At 42.0% G+C, this 23,678-nt stretch overlaps 1 protein-coding gene across 1 annotated transcript in view; it reads left to right on the top strand.

Annotated features, from left to right (window-relative positions):
• Positions 1 to 23,678, top strand: part of Kif13b (kinesin family member 13B) — a 153,007-nt gene that overhangs the window by 12,703 nt on the left and 116,626 nt on the right. The window contains exon 2 of the mRNA XM_032918154.1: positions 3,242 to 3,335. Within this exon, the coding sequence (XP_032774045.1) occupies positions 3,242 to 3,335 (94 nt within the window). The remainder of the gene's footprint in view (positions 1 to 3,241; positions 3,336 to 23,678) is intronic.

The following is a 23,678-nucleotide window of genomic DNA, read 5'->3' as shown; positions in this document are numbered from 1 at the left end:
TAGTTGGAGATGACAATTTCCAGCTTCTTAATCTTATCATTTGATGCTTCCAAATTATTAATTGGATTTGATGACCAACATGGTATGTGTACACTGCAGAGGGAGAAGCTGTCAAGAGAATGGGGATTGCTAGTAGTTTAAGCACCTACCTGTATCCTCAACACATGGCAAACCGAGGTAAGAGGATCATGAGTTTGATTCCAGCCTGGATGAAAGTAATACCCTGTCTGAGAAAAAGTGGTGGCACGCAGGGCAGTAGCATCTAAGTGTATGGATGTTGAAGGAAAATGTTTAGATACTTTGAGTCCTCTTCCAACTCAAGATAATTTGGTTGTAAAAACTCAGTTTTGCAGGTAGGCCAGGAGGCATCCTTAGCAAACTCAAAGCTACACTGACTTTGTGGTGGGCGGTGAGATTGTGGGTTCTGAGTCAGTGCTTCCGGAGCTTTAGTGATGTGTTTGTGTAATAGAGATCTGTGTGAGGGGCTGGCTCATGCAGTGTGGTCAGATACCACCGGGCAAGCCTATTAGCGAATCTCCATGGCTGTACATGCTCAAGCTCAACCCACAGAAGCAGGGCACACTGGAGTGTTTGCAAAGTTGCTCCCCTCCAACCCCCAGTGCTGAGACTTTCTTGCCTCTTTTTGGGGACTCTCTAGAGCTGGTTGAAGCCCAAAGCATTGGAAGCAGATGCCAAGGCTAACTGGCCACCACAGAAATTAGTCTTTCACATCTAGGTAAAACTGGAGAGAAATCCAATAGTAGATATGCAAAAGTTAACTTAGGGCTAGCAAAGGAGAAACTTGTCTTATTTTGCAGTTGCTGTGTAAGTTAAAATGAGTAAAAACTTGGTTTCTCTGACATGGAAATACTTTATCACAATTGTGACATAGAGACATTTGGCCAAGCTTACTTGGGAACAACTGAGGCCACAGGGCACAGCTCCTTTCCTGAGAGCTTATCTTTTGGCAGTGGGGAATAAGGCAGGCTGAAGCAGTTTCATTCTTTGGGTCAGGCTAATAGAAGAATATAAAAACATAAGCAAGAGGCAGACTATTCTTTTTTAAACAGCTGTGTTCAGACACAGTTCTCATCCAAACAATGGAGCCAACTTTGTGGTTTGTAGTTAGCTCAGCTGTATACTCAGGAACACATTTTGTCACCCTCAGAAGAAAACTAGACCTGCAACAGTTGTTCCTTTGCACCAGACACCCCTCATCTGTTTTTTCTTTTGTACATTTCTCCACTTGGGTGTTTAGATTGAATGGAATCTCATACCATGTGGTTCTTTGTGACTGTCAATTAAAGTTTTTGTATTATTAGTAGTGATATGATGTTGGTTGTGTATGTATGTATGTGTGTGCATGTGATGGTGCATATGTGGAGGTCAGACTGGTTCTCTCCTTCCACCTTTACCTGGGTAACAGGGAAGGAACTCGGGTTGCGGGTTTGGATTTTAAGTGTCTTTGCCAATTAGCTGTCTTTCTGGCCTTTGACTGTCTTTTTTAGGTCACTATAAGCCTCAGCCAAGTAGTGGCTTTTATCAGGAGTTCGTTCATTTTATTACTTTAACACTTATTGTTGTGTGTGTGGAGATCAGAGGACAGCTTTGTGCAGCTGATTCTTTCCTTCCACTGTGGGTTGTTCCAAGGGTGGAATGCAGGTCATCAGGCTTGCCCATCAAGCCCTTTTCCTGCTGAGCCATCTCACTGACCCTGCTCATTTTAATTATTGAATAATGTTCCATTCTGTGGTAATTCACTTTATCTCTGCTTGGTGGACTTTTGGGGTTGTTTCTTCTTCTACTTTATGCAAAGTACACTGCCATGAACATTTTGTCTAGTAATTTTTGTGTGAATGCAGGTTTCTGTTTCTCTTGGCCATGTACCTAGAGTTGCTGGGTTGTATGGTGACCCCGCTTAGCCCTTTTAGGAACTGTTGAGCTGTTTTCCCAAGTGACCGGCCTACTTGTATGCCAGTCATGTGCCTTCTGCACATTCTTGCCAACCTTTGTTTTTGTCTTATTGGTTATTGTTCTCTGAGTGGGTGTCAGGGGCCATCTCATTGTGGTTTGATTTGCCTTTCTGTGGTGTCTGGTGACACCATGTACACCACATGGTGCTGCATGTCTTCCTGTGCTCACTGGGCATTTTTGCACCTGTTTTGAGAGGTGTTGTGGTAATTTGCCCATTTGAAAATTGGATTATTGATTGTTATTATGATTGAAGTGTAACTGTAAGATTCTGTTGTAAAAAAAAGATTTTGTTGTTTGAGACAGTATTTCTAGACTAGGCTGTCTCTGCATCCCTATTCACTGAGGGTTGTCTTGAACTCCTGATCCGTCTGCCTCTTCCTCCTGAGTGCTTATTACCTTCCATGTGCAGCTGAGTTCTCTATGTATTCTAGTGTAATTCCCTTAGTATATAGATGCGGTTGGCAAACTTTTTCTCTTCAGTTTTTGTATGGTCTCTCCCTCTGTCTGACTCCCACCCCTGCCCTTGTTGCTAAGGATCTAGGGGTTTACTTGAGTTTCCTGAGCATTTGCCACTATAGCCCCAGGCCTTCCTTGAACCTTGTGCTCAGGGACTTATTGCTGTCTTAGCAGTGTGAAGATTTTATTTGTGAATGTAGAGTGTCTTTTCACTTATTTAAGTCCTTAATTCTTTTCAACTGTATTTTAGAATTTTCATATACAAATCTTGAATTTATTTTCAATTTATTCCTAATTTAAAATTTTGATGCTATTTTAAGTGCAATTTTTGAAAAATTTCATTTTCATATTTCCATTGCTAGTATATAGAAACACAATGGATGCATCTATATTCAAAAGTATATAATGTACACACACAGTGTATACACACACATTGTTTGATCTTTTTTTAGTGGTCCTATAGGACTTTGCAGTACACAAGGCGGAACCATCTGTGAATAGAGAATTCACACCTTCCTTCCTTCCCAGTCTGGATGTCTCTATTCGTTTTTCTTGCTCGACTGCCCTGACCAGAATGTCCAGTGCAGAGCTGAGTAGAATCTGAGCAGTAAACATCCTTGTGCTGATGTTGGAGGTTAAGCTGTCCAGTCCTTCACTATCAAATATGATGTTAGCTTTATTAGACTGAGAAAGTTCTCATCTATTCTTAGTATGGTTTTCACAGAACACTGTGGGTTTCTGTTAAATGCTCTCCCAGAAATTATTTATTTCTTAAGCATGACGGCTTTTTTCCCTTACTTTTTTTCTGCAGAAATTGACTTACATACCAAATGTGTGGTGGATGTTGAAGCAAACAAAGTTATTTTGAATCCTGTAAATACAAATCTTTCCAAAGGAGATGCCCGGTAAGTTATGAAGCAATACCATGTTCACTGAAACCATCAGTGGCTACTGGACATATGAGGGTGCTCCTAAGGACACATGGCTGCCTACCAGGAGGCTGTCCCCAGGCTGAAGAAGAGTGAGGGGATGTCAGGAGTGCTGCAGACAGAGCCAGGTGGACAGTGGGAACTCAAAAACTTGCAGGCACTAAGGGCTGAAGTGAAGAGGTGGGCTTCAGGCAGGTGGTGCTGGCTGATGGACCAGGCAGGTGGGCAGCCGGAGAGGGCAGAAAGGGAGCCTGTGCACTGACTTATCCTGGTGGCTTTTACTTCAGCCATTCCAGGGGCTGCCTTTCCTACAGCTCTCAGAGGGTTGTTTTCTCTAAATACAGGAGGGCTGGAGACCATCTGACTTAATTACTGTGCTCTGTTAACTCTTTAAGGCACACCCTGACTGTCAGGCTGAGGATAGATATTTCAGTGTCACTTGTGGATTTGGGAAAGGTATGAACAAAAGAGAAAGAGGGAGAAAGTGAATTGGGAAAGAGCGATGAGATTATGTTTTTCTCAAAAATATTAGAGTAAAATTAATTAGATCAAATAAGCTGGGCTCAGATTATAGAAACCGGGGGAAGTAGACAAGGAGATTTATATTACGGCCCAAGCTAGCCTTGACTTTACAGTTTGTGCTGCCAGTCTCCTGAGTGCTGGAATATAGGTGTATGCCATCACATCTGTCTTCGGCTTGTAGTTTTTGTTAGGCAGTTTTTGATAATTAGTAGGTGAATTAGGAAAAATGGTAATGTAGACAGCAGAATAAAGTAGGAAAGAAGGGTTTTATGGGGGACATGTGTATGGGTATGCTATTGTACTGATCCTGGACTTAGGTCAGGAGGGGGAGACTTTCAGCTCTGGTGTCCATGCAAAGTAGATACTTTAAATATTGTGGTAATGTGGCTCTGGCACTTCATGGTGGGCTTTTGGCTTGAGTTCTAATGAGTGCTGGACCTGGGTTCAGAGATTCTGAATTGAATCCTTCCATAGCTGTAACTATGGTTTTCTCCTCTTCTCCGGTTTAGGGCCTTGTTTTGTATCCTGGAACTCATAGAAATCTTCTTGCCTTAGCCTCTTGAGTGGTTAGATTACAGGTGTTAGCTGCTATGCCTGGCCTGTAGCTATTTTTAACTTATTTGAGCAAAATCTCTATGATGCTAGACTTGCCTGTCTCATAGAATTGTTTTCCTCAAAGATCAAATCAGTGTTTGGTTAAGCATTTTTTAGTGTTCTGCAAATGTTTATTGCTCCTGATGGTGAAGATATCACTTAATGTCTGTAGTGATAAGGATTAAGTGTTATGTATTGTTACCTTAACAGTTACCTCAGAAACACAGCAACTTCAAACAGCAGTCATCAATTTCTGTGGTCCGGGAGATCAGTGAGGGCTGGCCTTGAAGTAGTTAATGATTTTCCTACCTCTTTTTTCAGAGTGCTGAGACTGTAGGCATATGCCAACACATCCAGCTTTGAAACACAGACTTTTACATAGCAAATTTTCATTGAAGTATTTACATGTACAGAAAGGTGCACAGCTTAGTGAGTTTTTATAAATTGGATATCTGGGGGCTGGAGAGATGGCTCAGTGGTTAAGAGCACTGACTATTCTTCCAGAGGTCCTGAGTTCAATTCCCAGCAACCACATGGTGGCTCACAACCATCTGTAATGGGATCCGATGCCCTCTTCTGGTGTGTCTGAAGAGAGCTACAGTGTACTTATATATAATAAATAAATAAATCTTAAAAAAAATAAATTGGATATCTTTCTACAACTGACATCATGTAAAGGAAAAAGGTCAGTGTATTGTTCACCTAATGAAAATGCTTGCTACCAAGTCTGGTGACCTGAAACTGTGGTGGACAGAGAGAACTGACTCCTGAAAGATATTCCTTGACCCATGCAGGAACAGTAAATTAAGTAAAAATGAGAAAAAAGAAACAGAACATTGCTGGTGTGTGAAAGACTACTCAATGAGACCTTGCTCTCCCTCCCTTCACAGGATCTCACTTTCTTGCCTGGAACTTAATAATAGCTAGACCAGGCTGGCTTTGAACTTGTAATGACCCTCCTGCCTCTGCCTTCTGCTTGCTGGACATGGTCTATTACAGCTAGCTAGCCTTCGCCGCTTCCTTCCTTCCTTCCTTCCTTCCTTCCTTCCTTCCTTCCTTCCTTCCTTCCTTCCTGTCTTCCTTCCTTCCTTCCTTCCTTCCTGTCTTCCTTCCTTCCTTCCTTCCTTCCTTCCTTCCTTCCTTCTGCCCTTCTGTCCTTCCTTCCTTTCTTTCTCTTTTGTAATATCAAGTTGAAAAGAGAAAAAAGGGGTTAATTTAGGTCAGTGGTAGGCGCTTGCCTAGGGGCGCAAGGGCCCTGGGTTTGGTCCCCAACTCCAAAAAAAAAGAACCAAAAAAAAAAAAAAAAGAAAAAAAGAATTTAGAATGTAGCAGTCAGTTGTATATACTAACAATAAATTTGAAAAGAAATAGGAAATCATATGTTAAGAGATTAAAATTTAATTTTGAGTATTAAATTCTTTTCTTAAAGATATATTTTTATTTTCCCGTGTATGTCTGCTATATGTGTGCAAGTGCCTGTTGAGGCCAGAAGAGAGCATCATACCCCTTGGAACTAGAGTTACAGGTGGCTGTGAACCACCCTATGTGGGTACTGGGAATTGAACTCTGGTCCTCCGATGCTGTTAACCATCAACCTTCTCTCTAGCCCTACCTTAAGTTTTTACTAATTCGATTAATTATCTTGCAGAGTGCAGAATAATGAATAACAGCCTCACAGGCTCTGTACTTATAACTAGAAAACTAGGGGTTTTCGGTTAACATGGAAGTGTTCGCATCAGTGTCCCAGCACTTGGGAGGCCAAGGCAGGCAGGAGGATTGCCAGCTCAGCTACATAGTAAGTTAGGGTCTAACCTGGGTTTCATAGTAAGTTCTAAGTACATTTCTCTAGAAATGTCAGCTGTTACTCTTACTATTGCTATTAGTTTTATACTGTGTTCAAGTTGAAGTCCATGCTGTATTCAGTGAGCTCTAATTGAGCTTAATAAAGGTGATAAATACTTAAAAATCAAGGTTAGTACTTAAGTATGTATGGCTGTGGAGAAGGTACCCAGGTTCTAGAGACCAAGATTGCTAGCCCTGGAGAAATGTCTCAGTGGGTCTTCTTGCTCCTGTAGAGGACCTAGGTTTATGTCCAGCGCTACACGATGAGTCACAGCTGCACACACAGACTCCTTCATACACAAGGTGGCACATGAACTCCCAAAGGTATTCTCATGTGTAGATAAAGATAATAAAACAGTGTGTGTGGGTGAGTGGTCTGAGGATAACTTTGTGGAATTGGTTTGATTCTCTCCTTCCTTTATTAGGGGGTCGGAAGATCAAATTCAGGTCACCAGGCTTCCCAACAAGTGCTTTTACCCACTGAATCATTTCACTGGCTTAGGATCTGAAAACTTTATTGAGTTTTCCCATGTTAATTGGGCACTTATAGCTAATTTGCCTTCTCTTAACAAGACAGCTGCTCTGGGCAGAAGAGTGGACACAATAAAGTGCTTACCATGTAGTGGTGAAGCCCTGAATTCAGTCCTAAGAACCGTATAAAAAGGCTGGGGCTGGTGTCACACATTGGCAGTCTCAGCACTGGGGAGGCAGTGAAGGGTGGATCTCTGGGGCTTGTGAAGCCCCAGGTCAGGTATGAGGTGGACAGAATCTTGGAAATAGCACCTGAGGTTGTCCTTTGGCCTCTATGCATATGCTCACACAGGAATATGTACCTGTACACACACAAGACAGGACCTTTGATTTTATGTTTGCAGTGCATGGGATATTGGTCCCTGTTAGCATTAACTGATTTGGGAAAGGTTAAATCATTGCTCAAGAACAAAGGGACATTTTATCACACAGAGAAATGATTTCCTCTTATTTACCAACATTATAGGGAACATTATTTTTATCTACTGTATTTCCTTTCTAATGTGATTATACAGAATACCCACTGGAGACAATTAATATATTTATTTTCTCATGTAGACTCACTGTGCTTATATTTTAGTTCAATCAAATATCTTTTTGAGATTATCTTCTTACCTAGAACCAATTGGACTTTCTAGACCCATCCTTGGGGCTTTCCAAATCTTCATCAGCAATATAATTATGAGTCATTTGAGGACTAATGAATGACTAATTCCTTACCTTGTGTAGGTAGGTTTTTTTTTTTTAAACTAGTAACATTTGAGTGTAATTTAGCTTAGCATTAGCTTAACACAACCAGGTGTGTTGGTGCAGACCTGGGAGTCCAGCTAGGACTGCACAGGAAGATATCCTGCCTTAACAGTCCCCCTCCATATTTTTGAGCACTGCCCTATAACTACTTCTGACAACATGATGTAGCATGCTCCATTCTTACGCATCTGAAATAATCTTTAGTCATATTTAATTTATAGTGCTTATGACCATAGCAGGCCAGCAGGTTTCAGGGCATCATTTGCTTCGAGGGAGGCTTCTCATGGAAAACAGCAGGCTCTGCTTCCTGTGTGGTCATAGCTGACACTTATCATCATATAGGAGCTGTCGCCATGTCTGGTGACAACTGCATTCTGAGAAAGTTCAGCCCTCAGTTCCCATAGTTGGTTTCCTACTTGGTTCTGCCATCAAGTGCTTTCTGTCTTTTCTGTTCCACCAGTTTAACACAAACAAGGATTCTGTGTTCAGGGGTTGGGATGAACTCTGTAAACACTATTTATTGAGGACGTTCTTACCTGTAAATGACTCTTTCTTTTTTTTTTTTTTTTTTTAAAGATTTATTTATTTATTATATATAAGTACACTGTAGCTGTCTTCACACACACCAGAAGAGGGCATCAGATCCCATTACAGATGGTTGTGAGCCCCCATGTGGTTGCTGGGAATTGAACTCAGGACCTCTGGAAGAGCAGTCAATGCTCTTAACCACTGAGCCATCTCTCCAGCCCCAACTCCTTTTCTTTCTTTCTTTTTTTTTTTTTTTTTTTTTTTTTTTTTCGGAGCTGGGACCAAACTCAGGGCCTTCAGCGCTCTACCACTGAGCTAAATCCCCAACCCCTCGACTCCTTTTCTTTATAGGCTGTGGTTTTATGATGGTGAAGAACACAGCAACTAGAGGGTCATTGTTTGTAAGATGCCAGCATTGGGCTGGCCTGGAGCTTGCCCAGCCCAGGCTCTGACTCTTGCTCCTCTGCCTTAGTTCTGCCACTTCTGGCTTTTATATCATCACAATTAAATGGTCAATGTTTTAGCATTATCATGTAAATAATTTTGACCTTCAGATCCTCTGGAAAGGTGGGAGCTGCCCAGGAAGCCACAAGGGACAACGATTTCTGCTTTAGGGATGTAGCACATTTTTTTGTTTGTTATCTGTTATTTCAAGACAGGGTTTCTCTGTGTAGCCCTGGCTATTCTGGAACTCATTCTGTACACCAGGCTGACCTCGAACTCAGACATACACTTGCCCCTGTCTCCTGGGTGCTGGGATTAAAAGGCATTTGTTACCAACCTCCTGGCCTGGGATGTAGCCATTTTACAAACTCTTAGGAACCTAACGGTTGCCTTTCATTTGCTTGTTTAATTTCTACTCTAATGTTGAGATTTTATTTAAATAGGGGATTGTGTTGCACAGATTCATGCATTGTGAATTCGTCTGCATTAGTCAGGTTCTCTAGAATAGATTAAAGGGATTGGTCAGTTGGCTTACATGGCATATTGTAGGTTGTCCAACAGTGTCTGTCTTCACACTGCTGAGGCCAAAATCTTGGAGACTGCTCAGCTTTTCTCCTCACATCACTCTTTATTAGAGTATCTCTGCAAGGGTGACACCCACATTTAGGCTACAACATCCTACTTCAAATAACCTGTTAAGAAAATTCCTTGGGGGGTTGGGGATTTAGCTCAGTGGTAGAGTGCTTGCCTAGAAAGCGCAAGGCCCTGGGTTCGGTCCCCAGCTCCGAAAAAAAGAAAAAATAAAAAAAAGAAAATTCCTCACAGGGCTGGTGAGATGACTCATTGGGTAAAGTCACCTTCAAGCCTGATGAGTTCAGTCCCCAGGACCTAAGTATCGAAAGAGCTCACCCACACAAGGCATCTTCTTACCTCCATATACATATCCTGGTATCTGAGTCCTGTCTCTCCAATAAATACACTTTAAGAAAAAAAAAATCCCTTAGGTTTGCCTAATGGCTTATCTTTTAGTTGGTTTCAGTTTTAGTCAAATTTGCAATCTAGATTGGCCTCTCTCTCTCTCTCTCTCTCTCTCTCTCTCTCTCTCTCTCTCTCTCTCTCTCTCGTGCACATGTGTGCGTGCGTGCACACACACACACACACACACACAGGTTTGCACTCAATATATACTAATGTATAATGCATATATATATATATATATATATATATATATATATAATCCATTGTCCCAGACATAGTTGTCTAAAATGAAACTTTTTACCCCCTCTGTTTTCCAGTGGTTTACTAATGTCACTTGATAGCCTTTTCCTGTTTCTCTGCTTTCTTTTTTTTTTTTTTTTTTTTTTTTGGTTTTTTTTTTTTGGAGCTGGGGGTCAACCCAGGGCCTTATGCTTCCCTAGGCAAGCTCTACCACTGTGCTAAATCCCCAACCCCTGCTTTGCTATTTCTTAGACTGGCTTCTGAGGTATCCACTGTGTGAGAAATGTCCTGTGTATCTGAGAACTATAGGCAGTGGTTCCATCTTGAGCAGTTTAGAGATGTGCATTTATATTTGAATGGACCCATGACGCCCTGCAGTGGAGAACTCTGCCACATTGTTTAGTCTGTTATTTCCAATTTATTGGAGCATGATACAGTTTCCCTTCAGACATAGTAGTAACAGCTCACAGCATAGTATTCCTTTGAACAAAGTTTGAGGATATCTATACTTGCTCCTTTTTCAGTTCTCCAAAGTGACTGACAACATCTCCACTGTTTCCACACGAGCCCCTAACACTGCATATGTATCTCGGCTTAATTTGCAGACTCAATTTATTTCACACATAAAAAAAAGGTGCTATCTCATCCTTTCTCAGTGACTCCAGTTTTTTTTTTTCTTGTCTAGATTTTGTGCTATGATAAAGAAGACAGCACCGTTTTGTTCACTGTGTGTCCGTCCCTGTTACTAATCATGACTCCTTCTTGAGCTCACCTTTCCTTCTAGGGACCTTCCCCCACATCCACCTCCTCTGCCTGACCCACAGCTGGGTGTACCACACTCAGTTCTTACAGTGATCACCTGGTCAGCCTAGACTCTACAGGTGAAAGGCCACAGTCCTTTACAAGATTGCGTAACACACTGGCCTAACTGGGTCCCTGGCCGTATCCACTTTCCATGTGGATATAGATCTGTAGCTTCCTCATCCCTTTCTGGTTTGATGATTTGGCTCACAGAATTCAGGAAACAGTCCATTTAACACTGCTCTTTTGGTGCTGGGGGTAGCTCAAAGGGAAAATGTGCGCAGGAGGCTCTGGGTTCGTCTTTGGAGCCAGAACATAAGGACACAGTGAAAGCACTGCTACTATAAAGGGTACAAATCAGAAGGAACAGCCTCAGGAGACTCAGGGCAAGGTGTGGGTGGAAGTGGGGAACTTCTGTGCACGTCACATGTAGTCAGTATACGCCATCATCCCATATAGTCACCAGCCAGGGACGGTCCAGTGAACCTCTGTGTCCAGAGTTTGTACACATTTTTAATCTAGTTTATTACCATTGTGTGTGTGTGTACACAGTCTGTGTGTGTGTGTGTGTGTGTGTGTGTGTGTGTGTGTGTGTGTGTGTATAACTGAGCCATGGTGTGTCATGGGGGTCAGAGAACAACTTTTAGGAGTAAGTTCTCTTCTTCCACCTCTATGTGGGTTCCAGGTATTGAACTCAGGTTGTTGGTTTATGCAACAAGTGCTTTTTACGTGTTGAGCCATTTTGCTGGCTCAATCCAGATTTTTTTAAAAATCAGGGTTTTCAGTACAAAAGCATAGTTATTGTCAAATGATTGAACTGTCCCTAATCCTTGGCCTTTCACCAAAAGTGGAAAGTCTGGTATGTGACTAAAATCCCAACCTCTAGTTAGAGGCTAATTCTCCAAGGCATCCATCTGTAGATGAATTGCTCACTACATGATCTGTGATTGGCTTCTTTCCCTTAGGTGTTGTTTATCCTTGCTATAGCTTTGACTATTACTTCTTTTTACAGAATGGATTCCATCTTGTATACCTGTTCAGCTGTTGGTGGACTTTGGGTTTTTGGTTCTTGTGGCTTTGTGAATAATGCTGTCTGTGTACGTGGTTTATGTGGACATGTGTTTTCATTTCTTGTGGGTGGGTCTCTAGGCATGGAATTGCTGGCTCATCTGGAAACTCTTCTTAACCTTTCAGAACTGCCAAAGCCCTTGCACCATTTCAGGTTCTCGATAGTTCTGGAGGGGTGGTTTCTTTGGGTCACCATGAGGATAATGGTGGCACCTTGGCTAATTGGGGTTCGTGTCTTGCCCAAAGCTACAATGAACAAGCAGAATAAAACACTGTGCTGTCCAAACAAAACAAGTCTGGTCCGCTTTAGTCCTCGTCTACCAATCTGGATCCCATGTTCTTATAAACTGGAACCCAGTTATGTTTATTAAGTAGGACTTTTTGGAAAGGGTTTTAAAAGTTGAGGAAAATTTGAAGACTGTAGCATGAGAAAGGGTCTAAAGAACCTGTCCTCTTGGCTCAGCAAATCCTCCTCTGTGTGCTTTTATCCCGCTTGATTGGTTCCTCCTTCCTCTGCACCTTGGTTTCCTGAATTTGTTTTTCTTTTCTTTTCTTTCTTCCTTTTTTTTTTTTTTTAAAAGATTTATTCATTTATTTTATGCACAAGTACACTGTAGCTGTCTTCATTCACACCAGAAGAGGGCATCGGATCCCTTTACAGATGGTTGTGAGTCACCATGTGGTTGCTGGGAATTGAACTCAGGACCTCTGGAAGAGCAGTCAGTGCTCTTAACCACTGAGCCATCTCTCCAGCCCTTGGTGTGCCCCCCCCCCCCCCAGCTGGGGACTGAAACCAGGGCTTTGCGTTTACTAGGCAAGCGCTCTACCACTGAGCTAAATCCCCAACCCTTGTTTTTTTTCTTAATCTTCACTTTTTATTTCTTTATTGTTTCTCTCTCTCTCTCTGTGTGTGTGTGTGTGTGTTTTAGATCATGTCCAAAATATAAGGTGTGCATGAATGCCTTTTTTTCCATGAAAAACCAGAAGCTTGACTTGGAAAAGATTAGCCACCTTGTAAAAGCTAATGTCTGATTTTTAAAGGCAAAAGGGTTAAGAGGAAATAAACATAATATTACCATCTATTTTGGGGAGGGCAGTATTATTTTATCTTGTCTTCTTTTTTCTCTTAAAAGATTAAAAGAGCCCAGGAGCTTTCCTCTTCTGTCTTTTGTTGGTAGTGAGTTGTTTTTGTGTACCTCTGACTCTTTGAAGAGATCGTATCTCTAAGAGCCGCTACTTGAAGCATCAGCCCCAAAACTTGAAAAGGAAAGAGCTCCCTCATATGAGCTGCACCTCCCGGTTGCCTGTCCAGTTACTCTGGTTTCTGCGTTCTGTTCCAGCTGTGTGCTGTGTGTGGCTCTATGTGAGTCTGTTTACACCGTGCTTGGTATGTTAAAGTGGGATTTCTCTATGAGTCTTCCTTGTGACTGTCCTACACCAAGGGTCAGGCCTTGACACTAGAACTCTGAGGTTGATAGCATTTGGAGATTTAGATGGCACGGTCTTGAGCCAGGTGTGGTGGTGCACGTCTGCAGCCTGGGAGTAGGCAGCAGTAGGATAAGGAGTTCAAGGACAGCTTCGGTCCATGTTGACTCTGAGATAAACCTGGTAATCATGAGACCAGTCTCAAAAATATTAACAGATCAACAGTGCAACAGCGCCCCACCCCCCCCCCCACCCCACCACCACCCCAGCAATATTTTAAGACCTTGATTCACTCAGACACTGATTTCTCTAGTGTCCTATGTGAGGAACTGTTCTTATACATTGGGGCAGACTCCAACAAGGATGTCATGTGGTGTCTCAGCTCTTGTAGTAGACATAGGATGCTGTCCCTATCCTCTTTGCTTGAACTTAATAATCAGAGAACAGTATGGAGGTTAGGACTGCTGGTCTATTGGGTGTATCTGAGATGTGGATCTCAGCCCCACTTAGTCAAGGCACTAGTGCCTCTTTGTCCCTTCTGATGTGCTAAGAGACATCAGTTTAGTCAAGCTCATTAGATAATTAATGAATTTCTTTTTTTTGGAGCTGGGGACCGAACCCAGGGCCTTGAGCTTGCTAGGCAAGCGCTCTACTGCTGAGCTAAATCCCCAACCCCAATTAATGAATTTCTAATACAAGCAAAGTAAGCCCAACCCCCTTTCACCCTGATCCTGGTGGGTGTGCAGATTGGAACTTGTAAAACACTGGGAAGTGAGGAGACCATGTTTGTTTTCTCTTGCACCACATATTGGTTAGGGCTTTGGCTAGTAATTTCTTTGAAACATATGAAGTAATTTTCCAACTAATATCTTATTAGTGGAAGGCGTCATTAGGTCATATTAGATAATGACTTTTAAATGAAGATTTTAATTGAAGGAAGTCATGCAAAATGTAATTATGGTATGCACAATGGACATGCCTGTTCTCTCTGCTGTGAAATGACCCACGTGAGGCTAACAGTTCTGCCTGCATAGAAAGTGCTTCTCTGGAGACTCGTGCACGTCTGATTTAATTTCATAAGAGCCTTTTCCCCAGGAGTCTGTCTACCCTAACTATGTGGGAGGCTGCAGCTTGATTTGTGCTCAGAGGTTGTAGATGGCTCTGTACATCCTCCCATTTACGGAAATACTCTCATGGCTGATCGTGTAAATCATGTATGTTTGACCGTGGTTATGAAAACGAGTCAGGGAAAATTGTAAAGAAATGATTTGTGGTTAAATGCAGCTCATTGTGTAGTTAATAGAAACAGATGATTGAATTGCAGTAAGTATAGATTTGGCCAAGTTTGACCAGCACACTCTAGTTGACTGCTAAACTGATCTGTTTGATAGCTTGTTAAAAAGGTTTTTTGAATAAAGATTGTGAAGGATGGCTGCCACAGAGTCAGTATTTGATGTATGTTCATACATTTCTGTTTGAGACAGGGTCTCATGTAGGATTAGTATGTAGCTGAGGATATAGCCTCGTACTTTGAGACCTCAACATCTATCCCTCAAGTGCTAGAAACATACATGTATGCCATAGGCTGGGCTTAGACTTTATGTTTTGTCATTGTCAGTGGTATATGCGTACTGTCCTGTTTGTGCTTTTATGGTTTTCATTGGTAATGAGAAGGAATAAACGTTAGAAAATGCTGCATAGATACTTATATTCGATAAAACAAGGAATCCACATTATGCCAGCACATAGTAAGTCTAGAACAAATAAGTTACAGCTGATAGGAATCTTCCTGAATTCTGAATTCAACATAAAATTGTCAGTATATGATCTACTAGAGAAAATATCTTATTATAAATAAAATTGGGCAGCTCCTAAGCCCTGGCACTAGAGACCTTTCCTAAAGAGATCTTCTTTGCTTTGTTCTTTTGGCATCTGTATCAATCACTTTTCTCTCTGCTTTGACAGAAACAACTTCAGGGAGAATGGGCTTAGTTTGGCTTACTGTTTGTGGCACGATCTATTATGGCAGGGAAGGTGTGGGCAACATGGTTCTGCTATGGTGAGAGCATGAGGCAATTCTTCCACTATACCCTCATGAGGCAGAGAGGAATGCTGGTGCTTAGCTGGCTTCCTCTTTTTCCTTTTTATTCAGTCTCCCACAAAATTACAAGTCCAGCCACTGGAGACTAACCATCACAGCATAGCTCCTTTCCAAGGCTCTTTGTTCTATTCAAGGTTCCAGAGTAGCTGGACTATTGGACTAGCCCTGCTGCAGACAAGGCATTTGTAGCACTTTGGGGAGGTTTCTGATCCACTCAACATTTGAGCATCCAGTGTCACACTCATCAAGCTAAGAGTCAGGACAATCTGTTAATCTTTAGTTGTGCTTATCCTGGTGTCAATCATTGGACAGATTCCAGACAACAAAGCTGGAAAGTGGAGAGGAATTACACAATTCTTCTATGGGTTTTTCAGATTCAAGAGTTGAAGTAGTTTGGTTTTATTCTGAGCATTGTCTGGTTTCCTAGGAGAAGTTTCTTCTGCAAATTAGTACTTTAGAGGCTTGGAGTCCTTAACTTTTATACACAGAGTTCTTTTACAAAACACAGAATCTTGTGGTAAATTTCTTTCTTTCTTTTTTTTTTTTTTTTTTTTTTGGTTTTTTTTTTCGGAGCTGGGGACCGAACCCAGGGCCTTGTGCTTCCTAGGCAAGCGCTCTACCACTGAGCTAAATCCCCAACCGGTAAATTTCACCTTTATCAAGCCTAATTTATATAAGCTTATAATAAATCATTTGTCTTGTGGTGCTAGGAATTGAAGACCTAGCCACTCTGCCCTTAGCCCAGCTAAAATCTTAGAGGGAGAGGCATAGTCATAATGAGTAAAAACGCTGGTATTTTCATGTTCTAACCAATACATAAAGCTAGCAATGCTTTGTCCTACCTTTACGAACTGAAATGGAATTTACATAACGATCAGAAAGGATGTAGAAGTTACATTTATCATTTAATTTTAAGATAATGTAAAACCATTATCCATGGCTAACCATGTCCTACCATCTTTTCCTCCCTTTCTTCATTCATAATTGTATTGAGGAAGATTCCATTTACTCAGCAACATTTGAATGCTGTTAAACATAATCATAATACTGTAAATCTGCCTTAAAGTTAGTTAATAATGGCAAGTTTAACTAATCTGCTAGTCTGGAGTCGGAACTGCTCCAACACTCTTAGAACTTTGTGAGTATGGAAATGATGCCCCAGATAGAGTGTTCACCTGACTGCCTATGACAGGTTGCAGTCACAATGCAGGTGCACTTACAATCCCATGTGGTTTGTGGTTTGTGAGTAAGCAGATGAGCTGCATGGTTGGACCCAAGCCTGCCCCACAATGCCTGTTAGTTACTGTTGTTCTGCCTGGACTTATTCTCAAGGTCTGTTTGATGTTGCCTCTGAAACAGTGGTTTGAAGGTTGGTCTGGGGACTTGAGAGTTTCCTTCCAATCTTTCATGATGTGAAGAGCTAGTGTGTCTTCTTACCTACTTAGTGAACCAGTGGACTTTCCCAGGAGTGGACTTTCCTTGTTCACTAGGCATGTTCTTGGGGTGACAATCTCGTAATTGGAATCCTTTAGATGCTCACAGGACACAGCTTTGTTCTGCAGTCATTCTGACCATCTCTGATTTCCGAATGTGACACTGATTATGTTTTAAATTTACTGGGGTTGGGGATTTAGCTCAGTGGTAGAGCGCTTACCTAGGAAGCGCAAGGCCCTGGGTTCGGTCCCCAGCTCCAAAAAAAAAGAACCAAAAAAAAAAAAAAAAATAAATAAATAAATTTACTGCTGCCCAGGGACCTAAAGTTAGGATTGTAGTTACTGGATGACGTACTTGTTTCTTGAATGTGAAACACTGCTTATGGGATATAGACTCCATGTCGCATGTGGGGTATTGTGGACTGGACCCACCCGGAAGAATGCTTGGTTTAGCCTACAGCTTCAATATTTAAAGATTAGGAGACTTCATGTATAAACTCAAATTTGTTATACGTTTAAACAGCCTGTGACCAGGCCTCGGCCTCCTCAGGCTCAATTCCTTTGTTCCTCTCAAGACTCTTATATGCCTCCCCTTTCTAGCCAGCAGTGTAGATTCATTTAAAAAAATATTTATTTTTTATTTTATGTGTATGAGTGCTTTGTATGCATGTATGTCTATGGACATACATGTGCCCTTAGAAGCCAGAAGATGCATCAAATCCCTTGGAACTGAAGTTACAGACAATAGTGAGCCACCATCTGGGTTCTGGGAACTGAACCCTGGTCCTCTGTAGGAGCAGCAAGTGTTTGTAACTACAGAAACATCTTTCCAGCCTCAAATCAAATCTGTTCTATTCTGTTCTATTTGTTTCCTCCCGTACCTTTTCCTTTCTCTTTTTTTCTTTTTGGTTGGTTTGTTTGAGGCAGGATCTTACTACCTAGTACTTGCTGGCTTGGAACTCGATATGTAGTAGATCAGGCTAATCTCAAACTCACAAAGGTCTGCTTGCTTCTGCCTCTATTTCTTGAATACTGGGATAAAAGGTGTGTATCACTAAGACAACCCAGAAGTACAGATTCTTTTTTTTTTTTTTTTTTTTTTGGTTCTTTTTTGGAGCTGGGGACCCGAACCCAGGGCCTTGCGCTTCCTAGGTAAGCGCTCTACCACTGAGCTAAATCCCCAGCCCCACCTACTTCTTCTTTTTAATTGGATTTTTAAAATTTATTTACATTTCTTTTTTATTGGATATTTTTTATTTACATTTCAAATGTTATCCCCTTTTCCAGTTTCCCATCCATAAACTTCCTATACCATCCCCCCTTCCCCTTCTTCTATGAGGGTGTTCTCCCACCTATCCACCCACTGCTTCCCGCCTCATTGCCCTGACATTCCCCTACACTGGGGGATCCAGCCTTGGCAGGACCAAGGGCTTCTCCTCCCATTGGTGCCCAACAAGGCCATCCTCTGCTACATATGAAGCTGGAGTCATGGGTCTGTCCATGTGTACTCTTTGGTTGGTGGTTCAGTCCTTGAGAGCTCTGGTTGGTTGGTATTGTTGTTCTTATGGGGGGTTGCAAGTCCCTTCAGCTCCTTCAATCCTTTCTCTAACTCCTCCAATGAGGACCCCATTCTCAGTTCAATGGTTGTCTGTGAGCATCTGCCTCTGTATTTGTCATGCTCTGGCAGAGCCTCTCAGGAGACAGCTATACCAGGCTCCTGTCAGTATGTACTTCTTGGCATCAGCAATATTGTATGGAATTGATGGCTGTATGTATATGGACTGGATCCCCAGGTGGGGCAGTCTCTCATCCTTTTTCTTGAGCTTCATGTGGTCTGTGGATTGTATCTTGGGTAACTCGAGCTTTTGGGCTAATATCCACTTATCAGTGAGTGCATACCATGTGTGTTTTTTGTGATTGGGTTACCTCACTCAGGATATTTTCTAGTTGCATCCATTTGTCTATGAATTTTATAAAGTCATTGTTTTTAACAGCTGAGTAGTACTCCAACATGTAAATGTAGCACATTTTCTGTATCCTTTCTGTTCTCTGTTGAAGGACATTTGGTTCTTTCCAGATTCTGGTTATTATAAATAAGGCTGTTATGAACACAGTGGAGCATGTGTCCTTGTTATATGTTGGAACATCTTTTGAGTATATGCCCAGGAGTGGTATAGCTGGGTCCTCAGGCAGTACTATGTCCAATTTTCTGAGGAACTTCCAGACTGATTTCCAGAGTGGTTGTACCAGCTTGCAATCCCACCAACAATGGAGGAGTGTTCCTTTTTTGCCATATCCTCGCCAGCATCTGCTGTCACCTGAGGTTTTTTTATCTTAGCCATTCTTACTGGTGTGAGGTGGAATCTCAGGGTTGTTTTGATTTGCATTTCCCTGATGACTAAGGATGTTGAGCATTTCTTTAGGTGCTTCCCAGCAATTCCATGTTCCTCAACTGAGAATTTTTTGTTTATCTCTGTACCCCATTTTTAATAGGGTTATTTGGTTCTCTGGAGTCTAACTTCTTGAGTTCTTTGTATATTTTGGATATTAGCCCTCTATCAGATGTAGGATTGGTAAAGATCTTTTCCCAATCTGTTGTTTGCCCTTATGTCCTAATGACAGTGTCCTTTGCTTACGGAAGTTTTGCAGCTTTATGAGGTCCCGTTTGTCGATTCTTTTTTTTTTTTTAAAGATTCATTTATTTATATATATGAGTACACTGTAGCTGTCTTCAGACACACCAGAAGAGAGCATCAGATCCCATTACAGATGGTTGTGAGCCACCATGTGGTTGCTGGGAATTGAACTCAGGACCTCTGGAAGAGCAGTCAATGCTCTTAACCACTGAGCCCCCATTTGCCGATTCTTGATCTTAGAGCATAAGCCATTGGTGTTCTGTTCAGGAAAATTTCCCCAGTGCCCATGTGTGTGAGACTTTTCCTCACTTTTTCTTCTATTAGTTTCAGTGTATCTGGTTTTATGTGGTTTTGATCCACTTGGACTTGAGCTTTGTACAGGGCGATAAGCATGGATCGATTTGCATTCTTCTTCCTACATGCTGACCTCCAGTTGAACCAGCACCATTTGTTGAAAATGTTATCCTTTTTCCACTGGAGAAGTACAGATTCTTTCTGGCTTCTGTGACAAAGATTATTCTTCATGACTTTTACCCTGGGCTTTGGGACTCATTTAACCCCACCCCCATTTTCTTATTATTTATTTATTTATTTATTTATTTATTTATTTATTTATTTTTTGTGGTAAATATACAGAATTACGGAATCTCAGCACTCAAGAGCTGAGGTTGGAAGGTGAGGATTTCAAGGTGAGGATGGTGAGACAGAGTTTGAGGCCTGCCTGGGATACATTGTGAGGACCCCCCCCCCAAAAAAAAGTACCATACTTTTCTTTAAAAACTAATGCCATTTAAAAGGACATTTTTAGATTGCTGAAGAATCTTATTCAATCTGTGATATTTCATTTATTTATTTTACTTATTTATTTAGGGTGTGTTTGTGTGTGTATTTGGTGGCCAGAGGCTAATCCTAAGTATCTTCTTTTCTTAGATGCTGTTGGCCTCTGTGTGTGTGTGTGTGTGTGTGTGTGTGTGTGTGTGTGTGTGTGTGTGTGTGTGTGTGTGTGTCAGAGACAGAGAGAGAGAGAGACAGAGAGACAGAGACGACAGAGACAGGCTCTTGCTGACTGGAATTTACTGAGTAGGCTAGGCTAGGCTAGGCTAGGCTGGCCATTAAGCAGTAGGGATCCACCTGTCTGCTTCCCCAGTGTGGGGATTCCAAACATATGCCACCTCCTCCAGGTGTTTTCTTTGGGTTCTGGGCATCAAACGGAGAGTCTCATGTTTGCAAGGTATGCAGTTTACAGACTGAGCCGTATCTCCAGTCTCAAACTGAGATATGTCTGAAGGTCATGGCAGTGTTCACCAAAGTGTTGAATGAACAGTTCAGGGCATTTACTGCGGTGTCTTGGGGCAGTGGGCAAGGATTCCCTGCTCTTGAGCCTGTCAACTGTTCTCTTGCTCAGAGAGAGGTATGTGTGGTCAGAAACTGAGAGGGGATTGTGGTGTGACAGGAGGCTTTTTTTTAAAGGAGATTTTGAATGAGATTCAGATGCTGCAGAGTACGGGAGTCACACGGGTTATATGAAGCCCTTCTCTCTTTCAGTATTATAATTAAGACAGAAGAGGGAGAAGCTGAATATGTCCTGATCCTGGAAAACCAATATTCTGCTATTGTCAAGATGGACTGATATGATTATAGATATATTAGAAAGAGTAATTTAACAAAAAATTAAAAGCATTCCTAAGTTAAAAGACAGATCACTGGGGTTGGGGATTTAGCTCAGTGGTAGAGCGCTTGCCTAGGAAGCGCAAGGCCCTGGGTTCGGTCCCCAGCTCCGAAAAAAAGAACCAAAAAAAAAGAAGACAGATCACTGTAAAATTTTGAATGTCATCAGAATATGGTCACTGTATACATATTTATTACTATTTCTGAAAGCCATTCTAATTTCTTTAATTTTAACTTTTTATTTCATGCGTATGAATGTTTTGCTTACATATGTGTCACTGTACCATGTGTGAACCTGGTGCCCCTGGAGGGCAGACAGAGCATTTGAAGCTCTGGAACTGGAGTTAGATAGTTGTGAGTAAGCCACCATGTGGTGTTGCTGGTCGCTGAACTCAGGGCCTCTAGGAGCAGGAGCAGCCAGTGTTCCTAGCTGCAGAGCCAATTTTCCAGTTCCATCTTTTTGTTTGTTTTGATTTATTTTTTTCTTGAGACAGGGTTACTCTGTGTATCCCTGGTTGTCCTGGAATTTGCTCTGTAGACCAGGATGGCCTCCCAACTCTGCGATTCATGTGGCTCTGTTCCCAAGTGCTGGGATTAAAGGCATGTGCTACCACTGACTGGTTCTATTTTTTTTTTTTTTAAGAGCAGATTTTAATTTACTTTTGTGTGCTGGGTCTGTCAGTAAGCAATTCTCAGCCTTCAGTGTTGTCTAGGAAGACCCTTCTGGCTGGAAATCCCCACTCTGAGTACGAGATGTAGTGGTTGAGCCTGTATGCCGCTCATCCATTTTTGTGGAGTAGGGTACTGGGTTAGGGACATACATCAGTGCTGTCTTGCCATTTCCAGATGCCTCTTCAGACACCTTGTATCAGACACCTTGATACTGCTTCAAATCCTCTGCCTCTCCTGGGAGCCTTTTGATCACTTTTCAGCCCTGGCTGCTGCCAACTCAGCCTGAACTCTAACTAGACTCACCCAGACACAGTCACACACTTTCTCGTGCCTCCCTCCCTCTCCTCCTGCTATGTTCAGCTTGGCTGGCAGAGAATTCCGTGTGAGGTAGCTTGTCTGTGCGCCCTGTTTGTATGCCAGGTCTTCTGCTGTTGGTTTAGCTTCCTGTTTACTTTTGGCCTCCTAGGACTGGGTACTGATCATTACAGAGAACAAACTTTATAGGAAGAGGTCGGGCCTGTTCTTCTTAGAGTTGTTTATTAACCCCAAAAGCACTGGAAAGACAAGGATGGAGGTGGTGCTGGTAGAGTTTAGTCTTCCTCTTAGCTGTGGAATGGGATGAGACAATGTTGACTCTGGGCCTCCCTACCATCTGAAGAAATCTGGAAGCTCACATTCCCTCCTGGTGCTTCAGCTGCCTTCTCTGTGAGGTGAAAGTGGTGGCTGTATATGTTACATGGACACTGCAGTGGGCATGGCTGACTCATGGCTCATGGGCACCTGGCTCATGATAATATGTAGTAAATGGTAATTGCTGTTGTGTCCTGGTAGACTGATTCTGATAATTGTTCGCCTATGTTGTATTTTAAGAGATATTCTTTTCAAACATGGTGCATGCTGGGCAGTGAATAAGAATTTGTTGATTAGGTTGAACATGTAGTAGCTACATCAAGTTTCTTTTCTTTGACAGTATCAAAAATGAGTTAAATGTGTGTTTATCTTCAGATAGCAGGATTGTGGGATTTCTCTGAAGAGCATCAACTAGCATAATGTTGCTCAGAATTGGTACAGTTGCACAAAGAATTGTCATTCTCAGACTAGAAGGACTCTAGTCCTGATAAGCAGGCTTTGGAGCTGTTAGGAGTCTAATAGGCAGTTCACAGTCCTTGGAAATATAAGTGATACATAAAGAATGCTAAGTTTTGGATCTTCCATTGATGACAAGCAGCATTTATTTATACTATTATTACTACTTTTGTTTTTTTGAGACAGGGCATTCCTTAGACTCCTGCTGACTTAGCACTTTGAGTGCTAGGACTATAGGTATGTGTCTACTCATGGCCTATGCTGCCGATTGACACCTAATTTTTATGATCTTGGCAAAGTGCCTGATAAAGGAAAGGTAAATATAGCTTGCTTTAAAATTAGAGAGAGAGAATGAGAGAGAAAGAGAGAGAGAGAGAGAGAGAGAGAGAGAGAGAGAGAGAAGGAAATCATACCATATTCTGGAGTCAGAGAAACACATCAACAGCTAAGAGTATTGTTTTTGCTAATATACTCAGTGACAGTTTGTTGTGTTTTAGGAGCATTGACCTGACGAAAACAGTGGTTCTAGGCTTCATGGAGCTTGCTATTGCTAGCACAGTAGGATTTTGTAGACTCATCTAAGCCACGTGATTATTTATAATGAGATATTATAGTAGCTTTCTATGATTAGACTTAGGCAAAAGGGCATGGTCCGTCTCCCTCCCAACCACACCACCAGGAGGTAGGTTACAATATAACCTTGCTGAGTCCTGTACCATGCTTATTAGCAGACAGCCACAACATTAGTCATGCAGTGCTGTTGCTAGGGGCCAATGAGGTCACAGCTCTCAGTCAAGTTCCTGGCTGGAAAGTTTCCCTGGAGACACATGTAGCAGGTATTCTGACCAGATCAGAATTCAGGACTAGGTAGGGCCCCACCCAAGAGCATAGTTCCCAAGGGCGCAGGATAGGAAGCTGGCTTCTCCTTGTGAGTTGCCCTCCCAGGAAAGAGGTATCTGTATCCAGTTTTGGTTGATCTATGTTTAATACCATACATTTT

Source organism: Rattus rattus, chromosome 12 (genome assembly GCF_011064425.1).
Source record: "Rattus rattus isolate New Zealand chromosome 12, Rrattus_CSIRO_v1, whole genome shotgun sequence".
Lineage (NCBI taxonomy): Eukaryota > Metazoa > Chordata > Mammalia > Rodentia > Muridae > Rattus > Rattus rattus.
The sequence above is the reverse complement of the archived record's forward strand: the minus strand, read 5'-3'. Positions and strand labels throughout refer to the sequence as shown.